This window comes from Sapajus apella, unplaced genomic scaffold, assembly GCF_009761245.1.
Source record: "Sapajus apella isolate SASKATOON/1434 unplaced genomic scaffold, GSC_monkey_1.0 scaffold68, whole genome shotgun sequence".
In the NCBI taxonomy this organism is placed as follows: Eukaryota; Metazoa; Chordata; class Mammalia; order Primates; family Cebidae; genus Sapajus; species Sapajus apella.
The window spans coordinates 2,934,695-2,954,477 of record NW_022437008.1 but is presented as its reverse complement, the minus strand read 5'-3'; the positions used below and the strand labels follow the sequence as shown (position 1 = coordinate 2,954,477).

Below are 19,783 nucleotides of genomic sequence, written 5' to 3'. Positions count from 1 at the left end.
CCAGCTTTTTTTTTTTTTGTATTTTTAGTAGAGTCAAGGTTTCACCATATTGGGCAGGATGGTCTCGATCTCTTGACCTCATGATTCGCCTGCCTCAGCCTCCCAAAGTGCTGGGATTATAGGTGTGTGCCTGGCCTCTAATTCCCTTTTGTAAGTGCCAGCAATTGTATTATTATTCACCGCACATTTGCAACATCTGGAACACTGGAATATATAGTTGCACATTAAATATCAATTTAATAGAACCATTCATTAATGGATTCATTCATTCATTCATTAAATAACCATATTTAACTGCCTGCTACGTGTGGGGGAGGTGCAGAACTCTCCCTAAACCTCTCTCCAAAGGCAAGCGCTCCAACACATCCCAACCCCGACCCCGTCCGATTCACACTTGGCTCCCATTTTCGTGTGTGTGTGTGTGTGTGTGTGTGTGTGTGTGTGTTTTGAGATGGAGTCTCTCACTGTTGCCGGGGCTGGAGTGCAATGGCTTGATCTCGGCTTACTGCAACCTCTGCCCCCTGCCCCAGGTTCAAGCGATTCTCCTGCTTCAGCCTCCCGAGTAGCTGGGATTACAGGTGCCTGCCACTACGCCCAGCTAATTTGTTGTATCTTTAGTAGAGACGGGGCTTCACTATGTTGGCCAAGCTGGTCTCAAACTCCTGACTTCGTGATCCGCCCGCCTCGGCTTCCCAAAGTGCTGGGATTACAGGCGTGAGACACCGCGCCCGGCCTTCCTTCGTGGTCTTAGGGTAAGGCTGGCATGAGATTGGAGAACGGAGGACAATGTCACATAGCAAGTTCCTAGAGGGCAGCAGGTACCCAGCAAGCAGTATGAAAGAGGCACATAATGGGTATCTAGGACACAGTAGGCATTTTGGCACATAGTAAGGCCTCAGCACTCACTGGACAACTGGCACATAAGGGGTGCCATGCACAAGACGTTGGCTCAACTTGGGAAGGAACTAAAATTCCTGCAATAAGTTCGCCCCCTGCTGGAACGTATCTTGCAAACCCAATTCTTCCATAAAGCAAACTACCCTGTCCCGCCGGCCGGCGCAGGCGCACTCACGATTGCGGGGAGGTCCGCCGAGCGCAGCACCCCCTTGCGGAGCTCCAGAGCGCGTGCGGCCTCTTCTGGGCATGCGCAGAGCGGCTCTATGTCCAGCCGAGGGAGTTCGCTGTAGCCCTCGCGCGCATGCTCGTACAAGAGGTTCCTGTTTCGTTTCTCTGTAGCGAAACTTTTCCTTGGACTGTAGTTGGAGATGCAGCCTTCCCGGGGCCGGAGCCCCCGACGAGTCAACAAAGGCCACAAGCGCCGAGACATGGACGCAGCCATCTTGGACCAGGAACAGGGCGGCACTTCGTCCCGCCTACTTCGCGTTTAGACCAATTGTAAAGCAGCACTCCTGACCGGGACGAGCCAATCATATCCTGAGGAAAGTTGACGGCGATAGAGTCCGTCGTCGCTCAATCGCCGTCTGTGTCCCGCCTCTTCGGTGACGCGAAGGCGGAACCAGCCAATCCCTGCACGGATAGCGCCCGGAAGAGGCTAGAGGCAGGTTTCAGCGTGTCCGCGACCTCACCGCTGGAGCCCTTGAGGTCGGTGGAATCATGGGGTCCTCCAAATCTACCAGACTCTCTCCCCAGTTTCCCACTTCCTCTTATGTGCGGGCGAGAGTGGCTGGGTCCTCGGAGACCACTCAGAGCGAGGCTAAATTTACGGAGGGACTTTCTGTTAGCAGCATGAGGGTTGTAGTTATCGCTAAAGAGGGACTTCTTTGATTTAACCCAGAAGGTCCTGAGAGCGGATCGGGGACCATTTGGGGAGCGGCCACTTTTCCCTCCTTTCTGAGTCTCTTATCTCCTCCCACAGGGACGGCCCAGGCGGCAGGATGTCCTGGTCTGGCCTTCTCCGTGGCCTCAACACGTCCCTAGCTTGTGGTAAGTGGGGGACTCGGGCTTCAGGGACGAGGCTAGGGAATGAGGGTTATTCACTCTGGGTTATTGTGTGCCTCCGCCAGAGTCCCGAGGGAACCCAGGGATGGAAAAACACGGTGGGGTTTGGCGGAACAAGGGCTGCTAGAGCAAGAGGTTGGGAGCAGCTGCATGGAGGGCTACTGCGTGTCAAGCGGGGTTTGCGTCAATTTTATTATCTAAGCTCTCCCTCTGTCGCCCAGGCTGGAGTGCAGCGGTGTGATCACAGCTCACTGCAATCTCGACCTCCTGGCCTCAAGTGATCTTCCTGTCTCAGCCTCCCAAGTAGCTGGAACCACAGGCCTGCAGAACCACAACCAGCTAATTTTTTGATTTTCTTTTTTTTTTTTTTTTCGGTAGAGACGGAGGTCTCCCTATGTTTTCCAGTCTGTTCTTAACTCCTGAGCTCAAGTGATCCCTCCACAGCCTCTCAAAGCGCTAGGATTACATGTGTGACCCACCGGGCCTATTATTATTTTAAACAGCATTAAAAGTAATGCTTCCTGGCCGGGCACGGTGGCTCAAACCTGTAATCCCAGTACGTTGAGAGGCTGAGGTGGATGGATCACCTGAGGTCAGGAGTTTGAGACCAGCCCGACTAACACCGTGAAACCCGTCTCTACTAAAATTACAAACATTAGTCGAGTGTGGTGGCAGGCACCTGTAGTCCCAGCTACTCCGGAGGCATAGACAAGAGAATTGCTTGAACCCAGGAGGCAGAGGTTGCAGTGAACCGAGATCACGCCATTTCACTCCAGCCTGGGTAACAGAGCTAGACTGTCTCAAAAAGGTTCCTTGAAGAATAAAATGAGTTAATTCACGCAAAATGCCTAAAAGAGAAGCTGACGTGTGGTGGTTGCTCCGTAAATGTTAGCTAGTATTACTTTGATCTGTAAATACCGCTAGACATGAATAAATGCATCCTTGTAAAGTGCATGAAACAATGCCTAGAACACCAAAATTGAGTTGCCACTACACTAAGATCTGTTCTCTGGGATGATAACCCCTTTCGGCCCTCTCCAGGCCTAGCCCTGGTTCCCCGGCTCTGGGCCACCTGCTCCATGGCTACCCTGAACCAGATGCACCGCCTGGGGCCTCCCAAGCGGCCGCCTCGGAAGCTGGGCCCCACGGAAGGCCGGCCGCAGCTGAAGGGTGTGGTCCTGCGCACGTTCACCCGCAAGCCCAAGAAGCCCAACTCTGCCAATCGCAAGTGCTGCCGCGTGCGGCTCAGCACGGGCCGCGAGGCCGTCTGCTTCATCCCCGGGGAGGGCCACACCCTGCAGGAGCACCACATTGTCCTCGTGCAGGGCGGCCGCACGCAGGACCTGCCAGGCGTCAAGCTCACCGTTGTGCGTGGCAAGTATGACTGTGGCCACGTGCAGAAGAAGAAGTGACCGCTGGGGGCCCAATGGGCTGGGCACCCTGCAGAACATGATTCTTCCGCTCCGGGCTGCAGCAGGGTCCCCAGATGCTGGCTCTTGCGCTTCTGGAGGCAGCCAATCTTGGATTCAAAGCCTGGCTCTGCCTCTTCCATCAGGACCACTATTAAACCATAGGAGTTCTGGGGGTGCAAAGGGTGCCACTGTGTGCACACCCTTGGCTCCTGTGTTCAGAGGGGTGGCCTGAGGGGCCTTTTCTGCGGGGACAGACATTGTACTGCCCTCTGCTGGGAAGGGGTTTTAATAAACAGATCCTGGCGCTCCTGAAGTGAATCCCTTGTGGAATATCTGCCTTCCGTGTGACTGTGGCAAGGGACATGTCTGACATTAAGTTTCTTCCTCCAGAAAATAGCTCCTTTGGTGGTACCTCCTCTGTTTGGTTTGGTAAAGATTAAATTCGGTGCTCTAGTGCATAATACACAGAGCTACTCTTTTTTTCATTTTTTTAGACAAAGTCTCGCTCTTTCTCTAAAAAAAAAAAAAAAGCTCCAGCCTTGACCTCCTGGGCTCAATCGATCCTCCCGCCTCAGCCTCCTGAGTATCTGGGACCACAGGTGTGTGCCACCACACCTGGCTTATTTTTCCATTTCTTTAAAGTGGGAATCTGGTTTTGTCGTTCAGGCTGGTCTTGAACTCTTGGCCTCCAGAGATCCTTCCACCTTGGCCTCCCAAAATGCTGGATTACACACGTGAGCCACCATGGCCAGCCAGTGGAATTGTTTTTATATTATTATCAGTCTGACATACCTGGGCTCAAATCCTGGCTCCCTGTCATAATTGCTATGAGACCTGGCTATGTTAGTCCCTCCTGTGGGCCTCAGTTTCCTCCCTTGGAAAATGGCACTGATGGTAATACTGACTGTACATGATCACATGCTTGGCCATATAAGATTTCAGATGTGGGGGCGGGGTACAGTGGCTCACCTGTAATCCCAACAGTTCGGAAGGCCAATCACCTGAGGTCAGGAGTTTGAGACCAGCCTGGCCAACATGGCAAAACCCCATCTCTACTAAAAATACAATAATTACCCAGGTGTGGTGACATGTGCCTGTAATCCCAGCTACTCCAGAGGCTGAGGCAGGAGAATCGCTTGAACCTGGGAGATGGAGGTTGCAGTGAGCCGAGATCTGCATTAATGCACTGCAGCCTGGGCGACAAGGAGACTGTATCTCAAAAAAGAAAAAGAGATGTGGAAACTGTTTGTACCATTGGACTCTGGGGCCCAGTGCTGATCCAAGCCCTGCCTCCCCTCCTTACTGGTTGGGTAACCTTGGGCAGGCCATTTACACTCTGAGCCTGGACCAAATGGTGCTGATTAGGGTGCATGCCTGAGAGCTGTTCGGTGCATCATAGCTGTCTCCGCGTTCTGCACGGCGCCCGGCACACAGCCTCCGGAGGGTCTCCTGATTGTAAACATGAGGCCGCAAAGTCTTTTAGGATCAGAACTGGTGGCGGACAAGTGCATTGATTACAGATCAAACTCGCCCGTCCCCTTGTATTCAGCACCAGGTTTATTGAGCTAGTTTGTTGGCTATGCCTAGCTGGGAAATAGAGAAGTAACGGGAGAGCTTTTCCTCATGGCACACCTTGCTCCAGGAGTCTATACAGGGGTGTGGAGAAAAGGAAGTGTTACCTGGCAGGAGGCTGCCCCTCAAAGCAAGGGCAGGAGGTGGGGGTGGGTGACTTGGCCGCTGATGGAATTCTGGAATTCCGATGAGAGAGGGCCTGGCCCAAACAGGAGATGCTGATGGGCAGTGCTGGCCACGCTGCACAGAGATGGTCAGTCACACAGCCCCGTGGGGGAATCCCAGAGACCACCCCAAACAGCAGATGACCCTGTTGGTCTCAAGGACAGACTGCCCCTGCTGACCTCTGCTCCCGGCCAGTGATCGTTACCCCAAAAACATGCTGGTAGGTCTCTGCTCCCTGCATCAGCAGCTTTCCCCCTCTTTTACAAATCCTGGTTTAGCCTCTGTTTTATGACTGAGTCTACCAAGATCCTTGCAGGAGACAATTTGCGGGCAAACGAACTAAATGTCTCTTTCCTGACACCTCCGTCCTGGGAAGCTGAGGAAGTTGTGAGCAGCCTGGTTTGTCACATAGCATGACGGCTACCACGCTGAAGTAGCAGGAAGCCGGTTCATGGAAGGTGTGCTGAGAATCAGCTACATGCGACCCCTACTGTCTCTGGGTATCCTCTGGCTTCTGGCCACAAGGCTGGTCTTTTTTTTTTTTTTTTTTTTTTAATATAGGGTCTTACTCTCTTGCCCAGGCTGGAGTACAGTGGTGAAATCACAGCTCACCGCAGCCTTGATCTCCTGGACTCAGGCAATCCACCCACCCAAGCCTCCCAAGTAGCTGGGATGACAGGTGACACCACCATGCCTGGCTGATTTTTTAAAAATTATTTGTGGAGACAGGGTCTCACTATGTTGCCCGGGCTGGTCTTGAACTCCTGGGCTCCAGTGATCCTCCCACCTCGGCCTCCTGAACTGCTGGAATTCCACAGGCGTGAGTCACCGCACCCAGCTGCAAGACTGGTCTTGACTGATGACGTCCAGCAGACAGTAGTCCAGTCACTAGGACAGACGGATCCTCACCCTCACACTGGAGTGGGTCACAAGAGCACCATAGTGCCCCACCCAGGAACGCGTGTCTCTCCCGTACTGCTCAAAAGATACGTATCGGATGCCCTTGCCAAAGTTGGTGAAGACGTGGGAGACCTGCAGGGGGAAGGGGAGTGAGAGGGTGAGGGCCTGTGGCCCCCTTCTCTTCCTCCACCTCAACAGAGAGGCAAAGGCCCTGAGATGGGGCCATGCCTGGAGCTGTGTGAGGGGAGGAGCAGGAGAAGGGTCAGGGAAGTGACGGGCAGATCACGGCCTTGTGGGCCACAGGACGACTTTGGCTTTTTCTTTTTTCTTTTCTTTTCTTTTTTTTTTTTTTTGCAGTTTATTAAAAAAGTCGAGATAAAATTTTCATAAAACAAAGTTCACCATTTTATATATTTATTTATTTTTTGAGACAGAGTCTCGCTCTGTCGCCCAGGCTGGCGTGCAGTGCCGTGATCTCGGCTCACTGCAACCTCTGCCTCCGTGTTCAAGAGATTCTCCTGCCTCACTCTCCCCAGTAGCTGGGATTACAGACACCTGCTACCATGCTCAGATGAATTTTGTATTTTTAGTAGAGACAGTTTCACTATGTTGGCCAGGCTGGTCTCAAACTCCTGACCTCAGGTGATCCGCCCACCTTGGCCTCCCAAAGGAATTACAGGCATGAGCCACGTGCCCGGTCGAGCTGTCACTTCCAAGTCCTCCCTCCCCCAGCCTCTGGCAGTCACTAATCTTAGTGTATATTTCATATATGTGGAATCATAAAGTATTTGTCATTTCACATCTGGCCTCTTTCACTCAGCTTAATGTTTGCAAAGTTTATTCACATTGCAGCATGAACTGGTGCTTCATTTCTTTTCCTTGGCTGCATAACTTTGGCTTTTACTGTGGGACATAGCCACAGGAGCATTACAAGAAGGGAGACTTGTGATCTGACTCATTATGATTATTATTTTGAGTTGGGGTCCCAGTCTGTTGCCCTGGCTGGAGTGCAGTGACAAGATCATAGCTCACTGCAGCCTCGACCAACTGGGCTCAAACCATCCTCCCGCCTCAGCCTTCTGAGTAGCTGAGACTACAGCTACAGGCACAAGTCACCATGCCCATTTAATTTTTAATTTCTTTGTAGAGATAGGGGTCTCACGGTATTGCCCAGGCTGGTCCGAAACTCCTGGCCTCAAGTTGTTCTCCCACCTTGGCCTTTCAATGTGGTGGGAGTACAGATAAGAGCCACTGTGCCCAGCCAAAATATTTACTTTGGTAACTGAAGTGTGAGGATCAAGACAGCATTGGCAGCTGGGTGTGGTGGCTCACACCTGTAATCCTAGCACTTTGGGAGGCTGAGGTGGGTGGCTCACCTGAGGTCAGGAGTTCAAGACCAGCCTGGCCAACATGGTGAAACCCCATCTGTACTAAAAATACAAAAATTAGCTGGGCGTGGTAGTAGATGCCTATAATCCCAGCTACTTGGGAGGCTGAGGCTGGAAAATCGTTTGAGCCCAGGATGTGGGGGTTGCAGTGAGCTAAGATCACTCCATTGCACTCCAACCTGGGCCATAGGCCAAGACTCTGTCTCAAAAAAAAAAAGTATAGGGGCCAGATTGGGCTTGAATCCACCTCTGCACTGGGACAGTCACGTAATCTCCCCGTGCCTCTGTTTCCTCAGCTCTAGAATGGAGATAGGATTTTGCTTCACCACTGCATTTCCAGCACCTAGAGCAGTGCCCAGCACACAGTAGATACTCAATAAGTGTTTGCTGAACATTAAACTGTTGTGCTAATGAAATGAATCAATATGTAAACCTCTTGACACAGGGCTTGGGATGTAAGAAGGACTCAATAACTCTTAGCTGTTATGATTATAGATTTCTGGCAGCAAGAGAGCTGAGAAAGGAGACCGAGCAGGTGAGAGCCCGGGTGTGTGTGCCTTTAGCGGGTTAGCGGGGAGGTGGAAGGCAGTCTGGACCCACCTGTCGGCAGCCCCTCTCAGTCCACTGAAGGACTGGGTTGGGTGAGGCTGAGAACTTGACCACTTCGTTTTCGTACACGTCCAGAAGGCGGACTCGGAGCCGATAGACGCAGCCGCAGTTCTCTCGGGCGCCCCACCTGCCAGGCGGCAGTCAGCGTCTATGCCCCTGCCACCCAGTCAGCTCTCTGGGTTGCGGTCTGGGAGGCTGAGGGCTGGGCCTTCCTGCATCTTGATGAGGGTCCTGCACATCTGAACCACATTTGGAGACGTCCTAGCCTGGGAACCTCTAGGGGATGAGCCTGGGTGGTCCTGGGGTGGAGCCAGAAACTTGGGGTGGAGCCAGAACCTGGGAGAGGAGTTTGGGTGGTCCTGGGGTGGAGCCAGAGCCTGGAGGCGGAGCCTGGGTGGTCCTGGGGTTGATTCTGGAGGCTTTGGGGTGGGTAATTGGGGGACAGGAAAGGATGCTCTAGGGAAGAACCCCAGTACAGGCAGGCACCTCCACAGATTTTCTGTGGAGGAGCCACAGCCTGAAAGAGGAGCTGGAAAGCTTTGGGGCACAACCTGGGTGCTCTGGGAAGAAGGCATTCATCCTAAGCCCGCAGGCTCTGAAGCCAGCCCTGTCCCAACCATGCTCCCTGAGCCTCGGCTCACAGGGCACTGTGCTCCCGCCCCTTTGGAGGTCCTGGGCATCCACGAAGGGGCGGGAGGAGGTGTCTTGTTTCAGAAGGGTATCAAGCCAGTCAGTGGCCTCCTGTGGACCACCCCAGCCTGCTGGAAAAAGGGTGGGCAGGAGGGCAGAGTGGGGGTTCTTGCCTCACCAAGGTTCTACCCTCCCTGGTTCTGCATCACTTTCCCTCTCTCAGCCCCATCACAGAGGGTGAGCAGTGACAGCCACAACTCATGGGGTTGATGGGGCGGGAAATGAGCCTTTGCTGCAGAGCCGCTGCCAAGCCTGCTGCTGCTCCCAGGGCACGGTGCTGCTCCTCACTCACCAGTCAGCCACACAGATCTCAATCTGGGCGCTGTCCAGCAGCTCCTGCCACACCCCCTCCATCACCAAGTCCACAAGCTGCCTCTTGAAGCACCATCTGGGAAGGAGAGATGGCAGGGGGTGGGGCAAACAGTCCTGGCATTCAAGTCACAGTCAGAAACCACCTCCTCCAAGAAGCCTCCCTTGATAACCCTCTCTAACACAGCCCTCAAGGTTTGCTCTAGCAGACTTGAAGATGTATGATGGGCTATACATCTCTCCTTGGCCTCTCGGATCCCCTCTGCCATTCTCCACCCTGCTCCAGGCTCCAGGCAGCTGACCTCTGTGAAGGCCTTCCCCTCATCTTTGTCCCTGCAGTCTCTTCCTCGTCATTTATAGCGAGTACATGTTCTTATGCTAAGGAGAGCAAATAAAGTAGGAATCAGGAAGCATCCCCAGGACTAAGGTTAATCAGAAGAGAACATGGGGCTGGGCACGGTGGCTCACGCCTGTGATCCCAGCACTTTGGGAGGCCTAGGTGGGTGGATCACTTGAGGTCAGGAGATCGAAACCAGCCTGGCCATAGGAGGATGGTTTGAGCCCAGTTGGTCGAGGCTGCAGTGACCTATGATCTTGCTACTGCACTCCAGCCAGGGCAACAGACTGAGACCCTAACTCAATGATAATAATAATAAGAAGAAGTCAGGTCACAAGTCTCCCTGCTTGGAATGTCCCTGTGGGTCACAGTAAAAGCCAAAGTTATGCAGCCACACACACCCAGCCTCTCGCCTGCTCGGTTTCCCTTCTCAGTTCTGTTGCCGCTGCATGTCTGTGATCATCATAGCCATGTAGGACATGAGTACAAATGAAGGCCACATACTAGACATGTGAGCAGGGAGCTCTGTGGCCTCCTAAAGTGTGAGGGCCCGGGTCTAAAGCTGGACGGCCTGGATGGCCTGGTCTCTGTCACCCATTGCTTCCTGTTGGATCAGCCAATGGGACGCTCCAGCAGGGGATGGAAGTGAAGGAGGTGACTAAAATCAGGGTATTTATCCCCTTAGGTCCTTCCCAAGGGACTGCCGTGTCCCCCAGGAAAAGGCACAGCTCCCCAGCACTCCCTCCTCCTGTTTCAGAAGCTCTTTCCTCCCCCCACCTCTAGTAGTCTAGCAGCGGTATGTTCCTTCCCTAACTGTTGTCAGCTCAGGGGTTCCTCTCCTCAAATTAGAATGTGCCACAATAACAGAAATAGTACAGTATTGCTGGGAGGACAGGTAAGCTGACCAAAGGAATAGAACAGAGTGCCAGAAACTGGCCCAGCGCAGTGGCTCAGGCCTGTAATCCCAGCACTTTGAGAGGCCGAGGCAGGCAGATCACCTGAGGTCAGGAGTTCGAGACCAGCCTGGCCGATATGGCGAAACCGCTTCTCTATAAAAAATACAAAAATTAGCCAGGTATGGTGGCACACCTCTGTAGTCCCAGCTACTCGGGAGGCTGAGGCAGGAGAATCACTCAATCCCAGGAGGCGGAGGCTGCAGTGAGTCAAGATTGCACCACTGTACTCCAGCCTGGGTCACATAACAAGACTGTCTCAAAAACAACAAACAAAAAACAAACCGGAGTGCCAGGGACAAAGCTAGGTATGCATAGTAACTTCATGAACCGTAGAGATGGCACCATCATTCCATGGAGAACATAGATTTTTCTCATTTTTTTTCTTTTGAGTCCAGGTCTTATTCTGTCACCAGGCTGGAGTGCAGTGGCATGATCCTAGGTCACTGCAACCTCGAACTCCTGGGTTCAAGAGATTCTCCCACCTCAGCCTCCCAAAGTGCTGGGATTACAGGCGTGAGCCACCATGCCTGGCCTTCAGTTTCCCATTAGAAAGTGGGAGCAATAATAGTATCTATGTCACAGGGTTGTTGCCAGGGTTCTATGTAAAGTGTCTAGTATAGAGCAACCCCTTGTGGAAGCAAAAGTGACTCCATCTTGGATGCTAATCTGCCATGTTCACTTTTTTTTTTGAAACAGAGTCTCTCTCTGTCACACAGGCTGGAGTGCAGTGGCGTGATCTCGGCTCACTGCAGCATTTGCCTCCTGGGTTCAAGTGATTCTTCAGCCTCAGCCTCCCAAGTAGCTGGAACTATAGGTACGTACCACCAGGCCTGGCTAATTTTTGTCTTTTTAGTAGAGATGGGGTCTTGCTATGTTGGCCAGGCTGGTCTCAAACTCCTGACCTCAAGTGATCCACCCACCTAGGCCTTCCAAAGTGCTGGGATCACAGGCGTGAGCCACCATGCCCGGCCCTATGTTCTCTTCTGATTAACCTCAATCCTGGGGATGCTTCCTGATTTCTACTTTATTTACTGTCCTTAGCATAAGAACATGTACTTGTATAAATCCAGCCTTTAGATCAAAGCAAGGTGATGTCACCTCACCGTAGTCTGTGACGCACATAGCGTTCTGGCCTGTTTTAGAGGGCTGCCTTTGTTTTTTGTTTTGTTTTTGGATGTAGGGTCTCCCTCTGTCACCCAGGCTGGAGTGCAGTGGAGCAATCGCAACTCACCATAGCCTCAACCTCCTGGCCTCAAGTGAACCTCCTGCCTCAGTCTCTGAAGTAGCTGGGATTATAAGTGTGTGCCACCATGCCCAGCTAATTTTTGTGTTGTTTGTAGAGGTGAGTTTTTGCCATGTGGCCCAGGCTGGTCTTGAACTCCTGGGCTCAAGTGATCTGCCTGCCTAGGCCTCCCAAAGCATGGGGATTACAGGTGTGAGCCACAGCACCCGGCCTGCCTTTTTCATTGTTTATAGAATAAGTACACCCTTTCCCTATAGGATATAAGCCCTGGGTCTGAGGAGGAACAGTGCCGAGATCTCCCTGTCTTGCTTTGGCCCAAGACCATGCTTCTGCTTCTGTCTGTAAGTTCCCCAATAATTCACCCTTTACCGGCAAACTGGATTTGTCTGCCTCTTTCTTTGGTTTCTCTGCCCCTGCGTTTTGCACAGACACTCCTTTCATGAAACCACCCCCCCAAAATGTCTGTTGCATTGTTGTTTTACTGTTTGTGTTTAACATCTCTCCCTCCTCTACATCTAAAACATAAGTGAAAACACCCTGTCTTTCTTTTTTAGAGACAGGGTCTCCCTCTGTTGCCCAGGCTGGAGTGTGGTGTTGTGATCTTGGCTCACTGAAACCTCTCCCTGCCTCCCGGGTTCAAGCAATTCTCCTGCCTCAGCCTCCTGAGTAGCTGGGATTACAGGCGCCCACCACCATGCCTGGCTAATTTTTGTGTTTTTAGTAGAGATGGGGTTTCCCTCTGTTGGCCAGGCTGGTCTCGAACTCCTGATGTAAAGTGATCTGCCCACCTTGGCCTCCCAAAGTGCTAGGATTACCACCACTGTGCCCAGCCTCAAACCCTGTCTTTAGATCAAAGCAATCTTGCTGTTGTCTCACAAACTGCAGGCGATGAAGCACAGAGCATTGTTGCCTGTGGTTGCCAACCCTCCTGATTTTTCCTTGTATCTCTGGCATATAAAACAGCACCCTCAACAAATATTTGTTGATTGATGGAATGAATCAATGAATAAATGAATGGGGGAAGGAGAAAGAGCGAAGGTGAGGATGAGGACAGTGTCGGGGATAGGGTCCCTTTCTCTCTTTGGGGCCCTTACCCCAGGGATCAGGACCACTCACTTGGGCCACTCACTCGAAAGAGGTCACGAAGCAGGTCTGCGAAGGAGCCCCAGGCACCAGTGTGAGGTTCTTTTCTATGGCCCAGCCATTCCCGCCGTGCTCCACCTCCCAGCCTCTGAAGCCCTCTGTGGAAAAACAAGAGTTGAACAGAAGATTCGTCTGCCAGCCTGCCCAGCAGAGACCCTGCAACCACCCAGCTTGTGCCGTCCACCAGTCTCTCCCTCTGGTGCTCCAGTCCTCCCTGGCTTCTCCTACCGACTCCTCCCATTAACCTGTATTCCTGGTCCTACCCCACACCTGTGACTCAGCTTCTCCTCAGCTTCCCTACTTGCTCTTTCTCCTTCAGTCCTGCTCTTCATTGTGTGTGTGTGAAAGAAAGGAGAGAGAGAAAGAGAGAGAGAGAGAGAGAGACAGGGTCTCACTCTGTCGCCCAGGCTGGAATGCAGTGGCTCCATCATAGCTCACTGCAGCCTCAAACTCCTGGGCTCAAGCGATCCTCCCATATCAGCCTCTGGAGTGGCTAGGGCCACAGATGCATGCCACCACACCTTGCTAATTTTTTAGGTTTTTTTTTTTGAGACGAAGTTTCGCTCATGTTGCCCAGGCTGGAGTGCAATGGCGTGATCTCAGCTCATGGCTTCAAGCAATTCTCCTGCCTCAGCCTCCTGAGTAGCTGGAATTACAGGTTTGCACCACCATGCTCAGCTCATTTTGTATTTTTAGTAGAGATGGGGTTTCACCATGTTGGTCAGGCTGGCCTGAAATTCCTGACCTCAGGTGATCCACCGGCCTCAGCCTCTCAAAGTGCTGGGATTACAGGCGTGAGCCACCGCACCTAGCCTAATTTTTAAATATTTTAGACATAGAGTTTCACTTTGTTGCCCAGCCTGGTCTCGAACTCCTGGCTTCAAGCAATCCTCCCACCATAGCCTCCCAAAATGCTGGGATTACAGGCGTGAGCTACTGCGTCGCCCCCCCCCCTTTTTTGTTTTTTGAGACAGAGTCTCGTTCTATCACCCAGGCTGGAATGAATGGCACAATCTTGGCTCCCTGCCACATCTGCCTCCTGTGTTCAAATAATTCTCCTAACTCAGCCTCCCAAGTAGCTGGGATTACAGGCACACACCACCACGCCCAGTTTTTTGTATTTTTAGTAGAGACGGGGTGGGGGGAGGGGGTGTCTCACCATGCTGGCCAGGCTGAGCTCGAACTCCTGACCTCGTGATCCACTCGCCTAGGTCTTGTAAAATGTTGGGATTACAGGCGTGAGCCTCCGCGACAGCCCTTTTTTTTTTTTTTTTTTTTTTTTTTGAGACAAAAGTCTTGCTCTGTCACCCAGGCTGTAGTGCAATGGCACTAGCTCTGCTCACTGTAACCTCAAACTCGGTCTTAAGCGATCCTCCTGCCTTGGCCTCCCAAAGTGTTGCCATTCCCACCGTGGCTGGCTTCGGTCCTGTTCTGCATTCCCTCTGCATATCAAACTACTCGCTTTCTCCCGTGGCCCAATCAAGGTCTTCCTACCTTGCCCTGCCCACTTGTTCGGATGCCAGGCTCCAGCGTTCGCAGCTCACCTCAGCCTCCACCTTCTCTAGCCCCGCCCACTGGTCCTCCAGCGGTCCCGCTCATTGGCTACATCTCTCTAAGACTCTGTCCCAGCCCCGCCCCTGACTCGCTCATCCCGGCCCCGCCCACCCATCAGCCTCCTGGGCCCCGCCCCCGACACTCACGCTCTCCGCAGGAGTTGAAGATGAGGTTGCGGCCGAAGGGCGCGCGCACGCAGTAGCGCGCCAGGGCGCACAGCGGGAACTCCTCCTCGTCCTCGTTGCTGGGTAGGCAGCGCTGGACCACTGCATACAGTGCACGGCCCTCGGCGCTGCGGTCGCGGGCCAGCTGCAGCAGCCACACTGTGGGCCCGTCCACCACGTCGCGCCAGGCGCGGCACACTGGGCGGCATCGCGTGACCAAGGCGCGTGGCGGCACGTGGCTCAGCACCTGCACCAGCAGCTCCGGGGGCAGCGCGTCCAGGGCCAGGGGCGGGTCCGCTGGCAGCCGTGGCTGCCGCCGCGAGGGCCGGGCGCCCATCTCCAGCAGTTGGCGTCCTGCAGGTCGAGAAGGGTCGGTAGGCGGGTCAGCGCAGCCAGGCCACCCGCTCCGTACCTTCCCTCCCGGGGCGCAAGGCCCCTGCAGCTGGAGAGATCCCATTAGGTCCATGGGCAACTAGGGACCCAGTTCCCTCTCTGATCCTGGGCCTCTCCCCATCTTTCCTGCTTAGGCAAAAGACCCTTGGCCTGACTCTGACCCCATCAGAATCACTGATCACGGCTTCTGTCTGGCGTGCAATTGTGTCAGGCTAAGCGCTTTATGTATATGACCATAGCAAACTGAAGACCTGTAACAGTGAAACGGCAAAAGAACTAGCAGAACTAACCCCATTTTTGTTTAAGGGGACTTTACTCATTCCTGCATGAAGGCTAGGATAATTTTAGAGCGCTTAGATAATATGCAAAACCAGCAATCATGTAGTTTTTAAAACAAACTCTGGGATTAAAGAAGTATGTTAACAACTATGTTTTGTCAAAGATTTATAGGAGCACTGTGACCACTGCAGACATCTAGGTGCCAGCTAGGGTCCGAGGAGATTGGTGACTTCTTTGTCACCTTGGACCCTCGGTCAACCTCGGACCCTCGGATCCTAGCTGGCACCCAGATGTCTTCAGTGGCCATCTTATTTTTATTATGTTTTTACGGAGCTAGAAACTGGGACTATAGCCTCTACCTCCTGGGCTCAAGTGATCCTTCTGCCTCAGCCTACCAACTAGCTGGGACTCTAGGTGCATGCCACCATGCCCAGCTAGTTTTTAAATTTTATTTAATTTTTGTAGAGACGGTGGTCTCACTACATTGCCCTGGCCGGTCTTGTAATCATGGACTCAAGTGATCCTACTGCCTCAGCCTCCCAAAGTGCTGGGATTGGTGTGAGCCACTGCACCTGGCTTGTTGGTCACCTCTTAATCACAATGCCCTTCTCTTCCCTCTGCCCTAAATATAAAAAAAATAAAAATATGATCCGATTTAAGATGGTACTTTAGGATGATAGTCCACTATGTTCTCTGTTTGCTGGCTCTCCAAATAAACTTGTTTTTCCTCCCACTAACTCTCATCTCTCTTGAGCTTGGCTTTCTGTTTTTTTTTTTTTTTTTTTTTTTTTTGAGACGGAGTTTCGCTCTTGTTACCCAGGCTGGAGTGCAATGGCGCGATCTCGGTTCACCGCAACCTCCGCCTCCCGGGTTCAGGCAATTCTCCTGCCTCAGCCTCCTGAGTAGCTAGGATTACAGGCACGTGCCACCATGCCCAGCTAATTTTTTGTATTTTTAGTAGAGACGGGGTTTCACCATGTTGACCAGGATGGTCTCGATCTCTTGACCTCGTGATCCACCCGCCTCGGCCTCCCACAGTGCTGGGATTACATTGAGCTTGGCTTTCTTTTCTGAAACTGGGTTTTGCTCTGTTGCCCAGGCTGGAGTGCAGTGGCATAATCTTGGCTCACTATGACCTCCGCCTCCTGGGTTCAAGTGATTCTCCTGCCTCAGCCTCCCAAGTAGCTGGAATTACAGGTGTGTGCCACTACACCCAGCCAGTAATTTTTGTATTAGAGATGGCGTTTCACCATGTTGGCCAGGCTGGTCTCGAACTCCTGACTTCCAGTGATCCGCTTGTCTCGGCCTCCCAAAGTGCTGGGATTTCAGGTGCGAGCCACCACGCCTGGCCTCAGTTTGGCTTTCGAGTGGTGAGTGGCCAAACCTGGGTTGGGTTACAGACCCACAGGGAAACGCAGTGCAGAATAAACCATTTCCACCCCATCCCCCAATCTGTTCCAACTCCTGCGGCCTTTGGAACCCATGATCTATTTTTAGCAAAATCTCTTCTTGCCTCAGTTACTTTTCTGAATATTGCTACAACCTTCTTGCTGTAACTGGAACCCAGCTCTCCTGTGGAACTTCCAAGTGGGAGGTCTCGGTGCTCCTGGGAGCTGCTTCCTGACTGTCTCCCTCCACACTCCCCCAAACCCCCAGTGCTGAATCGCAACGCTACTCTGCCTTGTGCGTCATCTGCTGACCCAGATCATGACTCCTCTCTTCTCCCTAATTTTAGCTCTGGGCTCGTGGCCGCTCCTGCTGCTCTTAGCAGCAGTGATTTCCATAACCAGATAGATTGTTCTTCTGCAGCCCCAACCTCTCTCTTCCCTGACCTCCTCTAGTGACTTTATCCTTTCCCCAACCCTCCTGCTCAGGGTCAGGCCCAGACCTTGTCCCAGTAACATCAGCCTCTTCAGAACCTCAGTTTCACATATTCACTCTCCATCCATCACTTCCTCTTTCCACCTTATTCCCTCCAGTGCCTGGCTCCAATGATCCTTCCAATGCACTATGATCTCCCATCCCTCGTCCATTTCATTTTTCTTTTTTTTCCCATTTATTCCATTTCATTTTTCACTGCCCCTCACCTCCCATGCCCTCATTTTTTCCTTAGCCAGCTTCAATTCCATGGTTAATCATTAAAAACATTCTTGACCTGGCATGCTGGCTCATGCCTGTAATCCCAGCACTTCCAGAGGGCAAGGTGGGAGAAACGCTTGAGGCCAGGAATTTGAGATCAGCATGGGAAACATAAAGAGACTCCATCTGTACAAAGAATAAAATAATTAGCCAGGTGTGGTGGTGCACACCCGTAGTCCCAGATACTCCAGAGGTTAAGGTGGGACAATCGCTTGAGCCCAGGAGTTGGAGGCTGCAGTGAGCTATGACTGTGCCACTGCACTCTAGCCTGGGCAACAAAGCGAGACCCTGTCTCTAAATAAAATAACAAGAGCAGCAAAAAAAAAAAAAAAAAAAAGTGGGGCTGTAGCTAGAAGGGGATGTGAGGTCAAGAGAAGGTTTGGGCCGTGTGCAGTGGCTCACGCCTGTAATCCCAGCATGTTGGGAGGCCGAGGCGGGTGGATCACTTGAGGTCAGGAGTTTGAGACCAGCCTGGCCACCATGGTGAAACCCCATCTCTACCAAAAAATACAAAAATTAACTGGGCGTGGTGGTACACACCTGTAATCCCAGCTACTTGGGAAGGTTGAGGCAGGAGAATTGCTTGAACCCGTAAGGCTGAGATCACGCCACTGCACTCCAGCCTGTGTGGCAGAGTGAGACCCTGTCTCAAAAAACAACGAAAAAGAGAGGGTTTGTTTTGAGATGGGAGACAGGACGCTGGTGGGCGGGGGCGACAGGAGATCCAGTGCATTGGGGGAAACTAAATGAGCAGCAGGGAGAGGTGAGAGCCAGGGACCGGGGCTGGAAGTGGGTGGGAAGGTGGGAGCAGGTGATGGGACAGTTACAGTGGGTAAACAGTGTGGACACGAGTGCAGGTGGGTGGTAGAGGTGGGGGCGGCTGTGGAAGTTCGCTTCTCATCTCTTGCATTTTCTCTGCAAAATAAGAAGCCAAGAGAGTGAAAGGGGAGGAGGAGGTGTTGGAAAGGATTAGGGAGAAGTGAAAAGGTGTGAATTAAATGCCTAGAAGAGAGGAGGAAGGAGGGGATTAGAGAAATGTCATATGGCTGCCAGGCAGCATTGGGGTCTGCCTGAGGGTCAAGTTCACAGACTTGACATTAGCCTGGCCAGGGCGCTGTGTTGTTTCTTAGCTCCCTCGGGCTGTGTGGGTGCAGGCACAGGAGAGGAAGGCTGGATTTATCCGGAGTCTTACGCAGGAGGAAGCCAAAGGGGGCAAGGGTGTGTGCAGAGAACGTGATATTATTTATTTATTTATTTTTTTGAGATGCAGTATTACTCTGTCACCCAGGCTGGAATGCAATGGCTCAATCTCGGCTCACTGCAACCTCCACCTCCCAGGTTCAAGTGATTCTCCTGCCTCAGCCTCCCAAGTAGCTGGGATTACAGGCGCCCGCCACCAAGCCTGGCTAATTTTTGTATTTTTAGAGACGGGGTTTCATCATGTTGGCCAGGTTGGTCTTGAACTTCCGACCTCAGGTAATCCACCCGTCTCAGCCTCCCAAAATGCTGGGATTATAGGCATGAGCCACCACACTGGACCGAGAATGTTATTTTTACTTTTGAGACAGGCTCTTGCCCCTTTGCTAAGGCAGGACTGCAGTGGTGTGATCAGAGCTCACTGCAGCCTCGACCTCCCAGGCTCAAGCGATCCTCCCACCTCAGCCTCCCAAAATGCTGGGATTAGAGGCATGATCCATGGCTCCAGTGGCCTTGTTTCTCTTTGTGGTAAAATTTCTTCAAAAAGTTGTCTACCCGGTATTTTCTGCTCCATTCTTCCTAAAACCTTTTCTTTCTTTTTCTTTTTCTTTTTTTTTCGACACAGAGTCTTCCTCTATCACCCAGACTGCAATGCAGTGGCACAATCTCAGCTCACTGCAACCTCTGCCTCCTGGGTTCACGTGATTCTCGTGCCTCAGCCTCCTGAGTAGCGGGGACTACAGGTGCGTGCCACCATGCCTGGCTAACTTTTGTATCTTTAGTAGAGATGGGGTTTCACCATGTTGCCCAGGCTAGTCTTGAACTCTTGAGCTCAAAGGATCCTGCTGCCTTGGCCTCCCAAAGTTCTGGGATTATAGGTGTGAGCCACTGTGCCTGGCTCCAGCTCCACTTCTTGCTATAAATTATATGACCAATGGCTAGTCACTTAATCGCTCTATGCCTCAGTTTCCCTTTCTGAAAATGGGGCTGTTAATGGTGCCTCTTTCATAGGGCCATTGTGAGGATGAAATGAGTATTTTAAAGCACTTAGGAAAAGCCCCTGCAGGCTCCTAAGTAATAGTATTTTATATTAGCCCGAGAGCGGTGGCTCATAACTGTAATGCCAGCACTTCGGGGGGCTTAGGCAGGCATATCAGTCGAGGTCAGGAGTTCAAGACCAGCCTGGGCAACATGGTGAAACCCCACCTCTACAAAAAATACGAAAATTAGCCACGCGTGGTGGTGGGCGCCTGTAACCTCAGCTACTCGGGAGGCTGAGGCAGGAGAATCACTAGAACCTGGGAGGTGGAGGTTGCAGTGACCCGAGATCACACCTCTGCACCTCAGCCTGGACTCCGTCTCAAAAAAAAAAGA

General features: G+C 52.3%; 3 protein-coding genes across 7 annotated transcripts in view; 1 reads left to right on the top strand and 2 right to left on the bottom strand.

Annotated features, from left to right (window-relative positions):
• The window catches only part of SARS2 (seryl-tRNA synthetase 2, mitochondrial), a 13,334-nt gene extending 11,836 nt beyond the window's left edge, over window positions 1-1,498 (bottom strand). For 2 of the 3 annotated variants that reach the window (XM_032248866.1, XM_032248868.1), the window contains exon 1: window positions 1,073-1,365. In XM_032248866.1, coding sequence (XP_032104757.1) covers window positions 1,073-1,339 — 267 coding nt within the window. In that variant the 5' untranslated portion in view covers window positions 1,340-1,365. Of the gene's footprint in view, window positions 1-1,072 lie in introns of all 3 variants that reach the window. The other variant, XM_032248867.1, reaches the window with a different exon arrangement.
• Window positions 1,151-3,689, top strand: MRPS12 (mitochondrial ribosomal protein S12). The gene is made up of 3 exons (XM_032248894.1): window positions 1,151-1,602; window positions 1,877-1,944; window positions 3,001-3,689. Exons 2-3 carry the CDS (start codon window positions 1,896-1,898, stop codon window positions 3,369-3,371), a joined length of 420 nt encoding a protein of 139 aa, XP_032104785.1. The 5' UTR covers window positions 1,151-1,602; window positions 1,877-1,895; the 3' UTR covers window positions 3,372-3,689.
• A 1,971-nt stretch (window positions 3,690-5,660) lies between these two features.
• The window catches only part of FBXO17 (F-box protein 17), a 35,117-nt gene continuing 20,994 nt past the window's right edge, over window positions 5,661-19,783 (bottom strand). The window contains exons 1-6 of one of the 3 annotated variants that reach the window (XM_032248885.1): window positions 17,161-17,329; window positions 14,384-14,755; window positions 12,670-12,781; window positions 8,988-9,083; window positions 7,997-8,132; window positions 5,661-6,140 (exon numbers count right to left, since the gene is read on the bottom strand). In XM_032248885.1, the coding sequence (XP_032104776.1) occupies window positions 5,997-6,140; window positions 7,997-8,132; window positions 8,988-9,083; window positions 12,670-12,781; window positions 14,384-14,755; window positions 17,161-17,167 (867 nt within the window). In that variant the 5' untranslated portion in view covers window positions 17,168-17,329 and the 3' untranslated portion in view covers window positions 5,661-5,996. Of the gene's footprint in view, window positions 6,141-7,996; window positions 8,133-8,987; window positions 9,084-12,669; window positions 12,782-14,383; window positions 14,756-17,160; window positions 17,341-19,783 lie in introns of those variants that run through there. The other 2 variants (XM_032248887.1, XM_032248888.1) reach the window with 2 other exon arrangements.

Coding starts and splice junctions, on each gene's coding strand:
- MRPS12 (XM_032248894.1), top strand. CDS start 1,896: ATGTCCTGGTCTGGCCTTCTCCGTGGCCTCAACACGTCCCTAGCTTGT. Junction 1,945..3,000: donor CAACACGTCCCTAGCTTGTG/GTAAGTGGGGGA, acceptor GGCCCTCTCCAG/GCCTAGCCCTGGTTCCCCGG.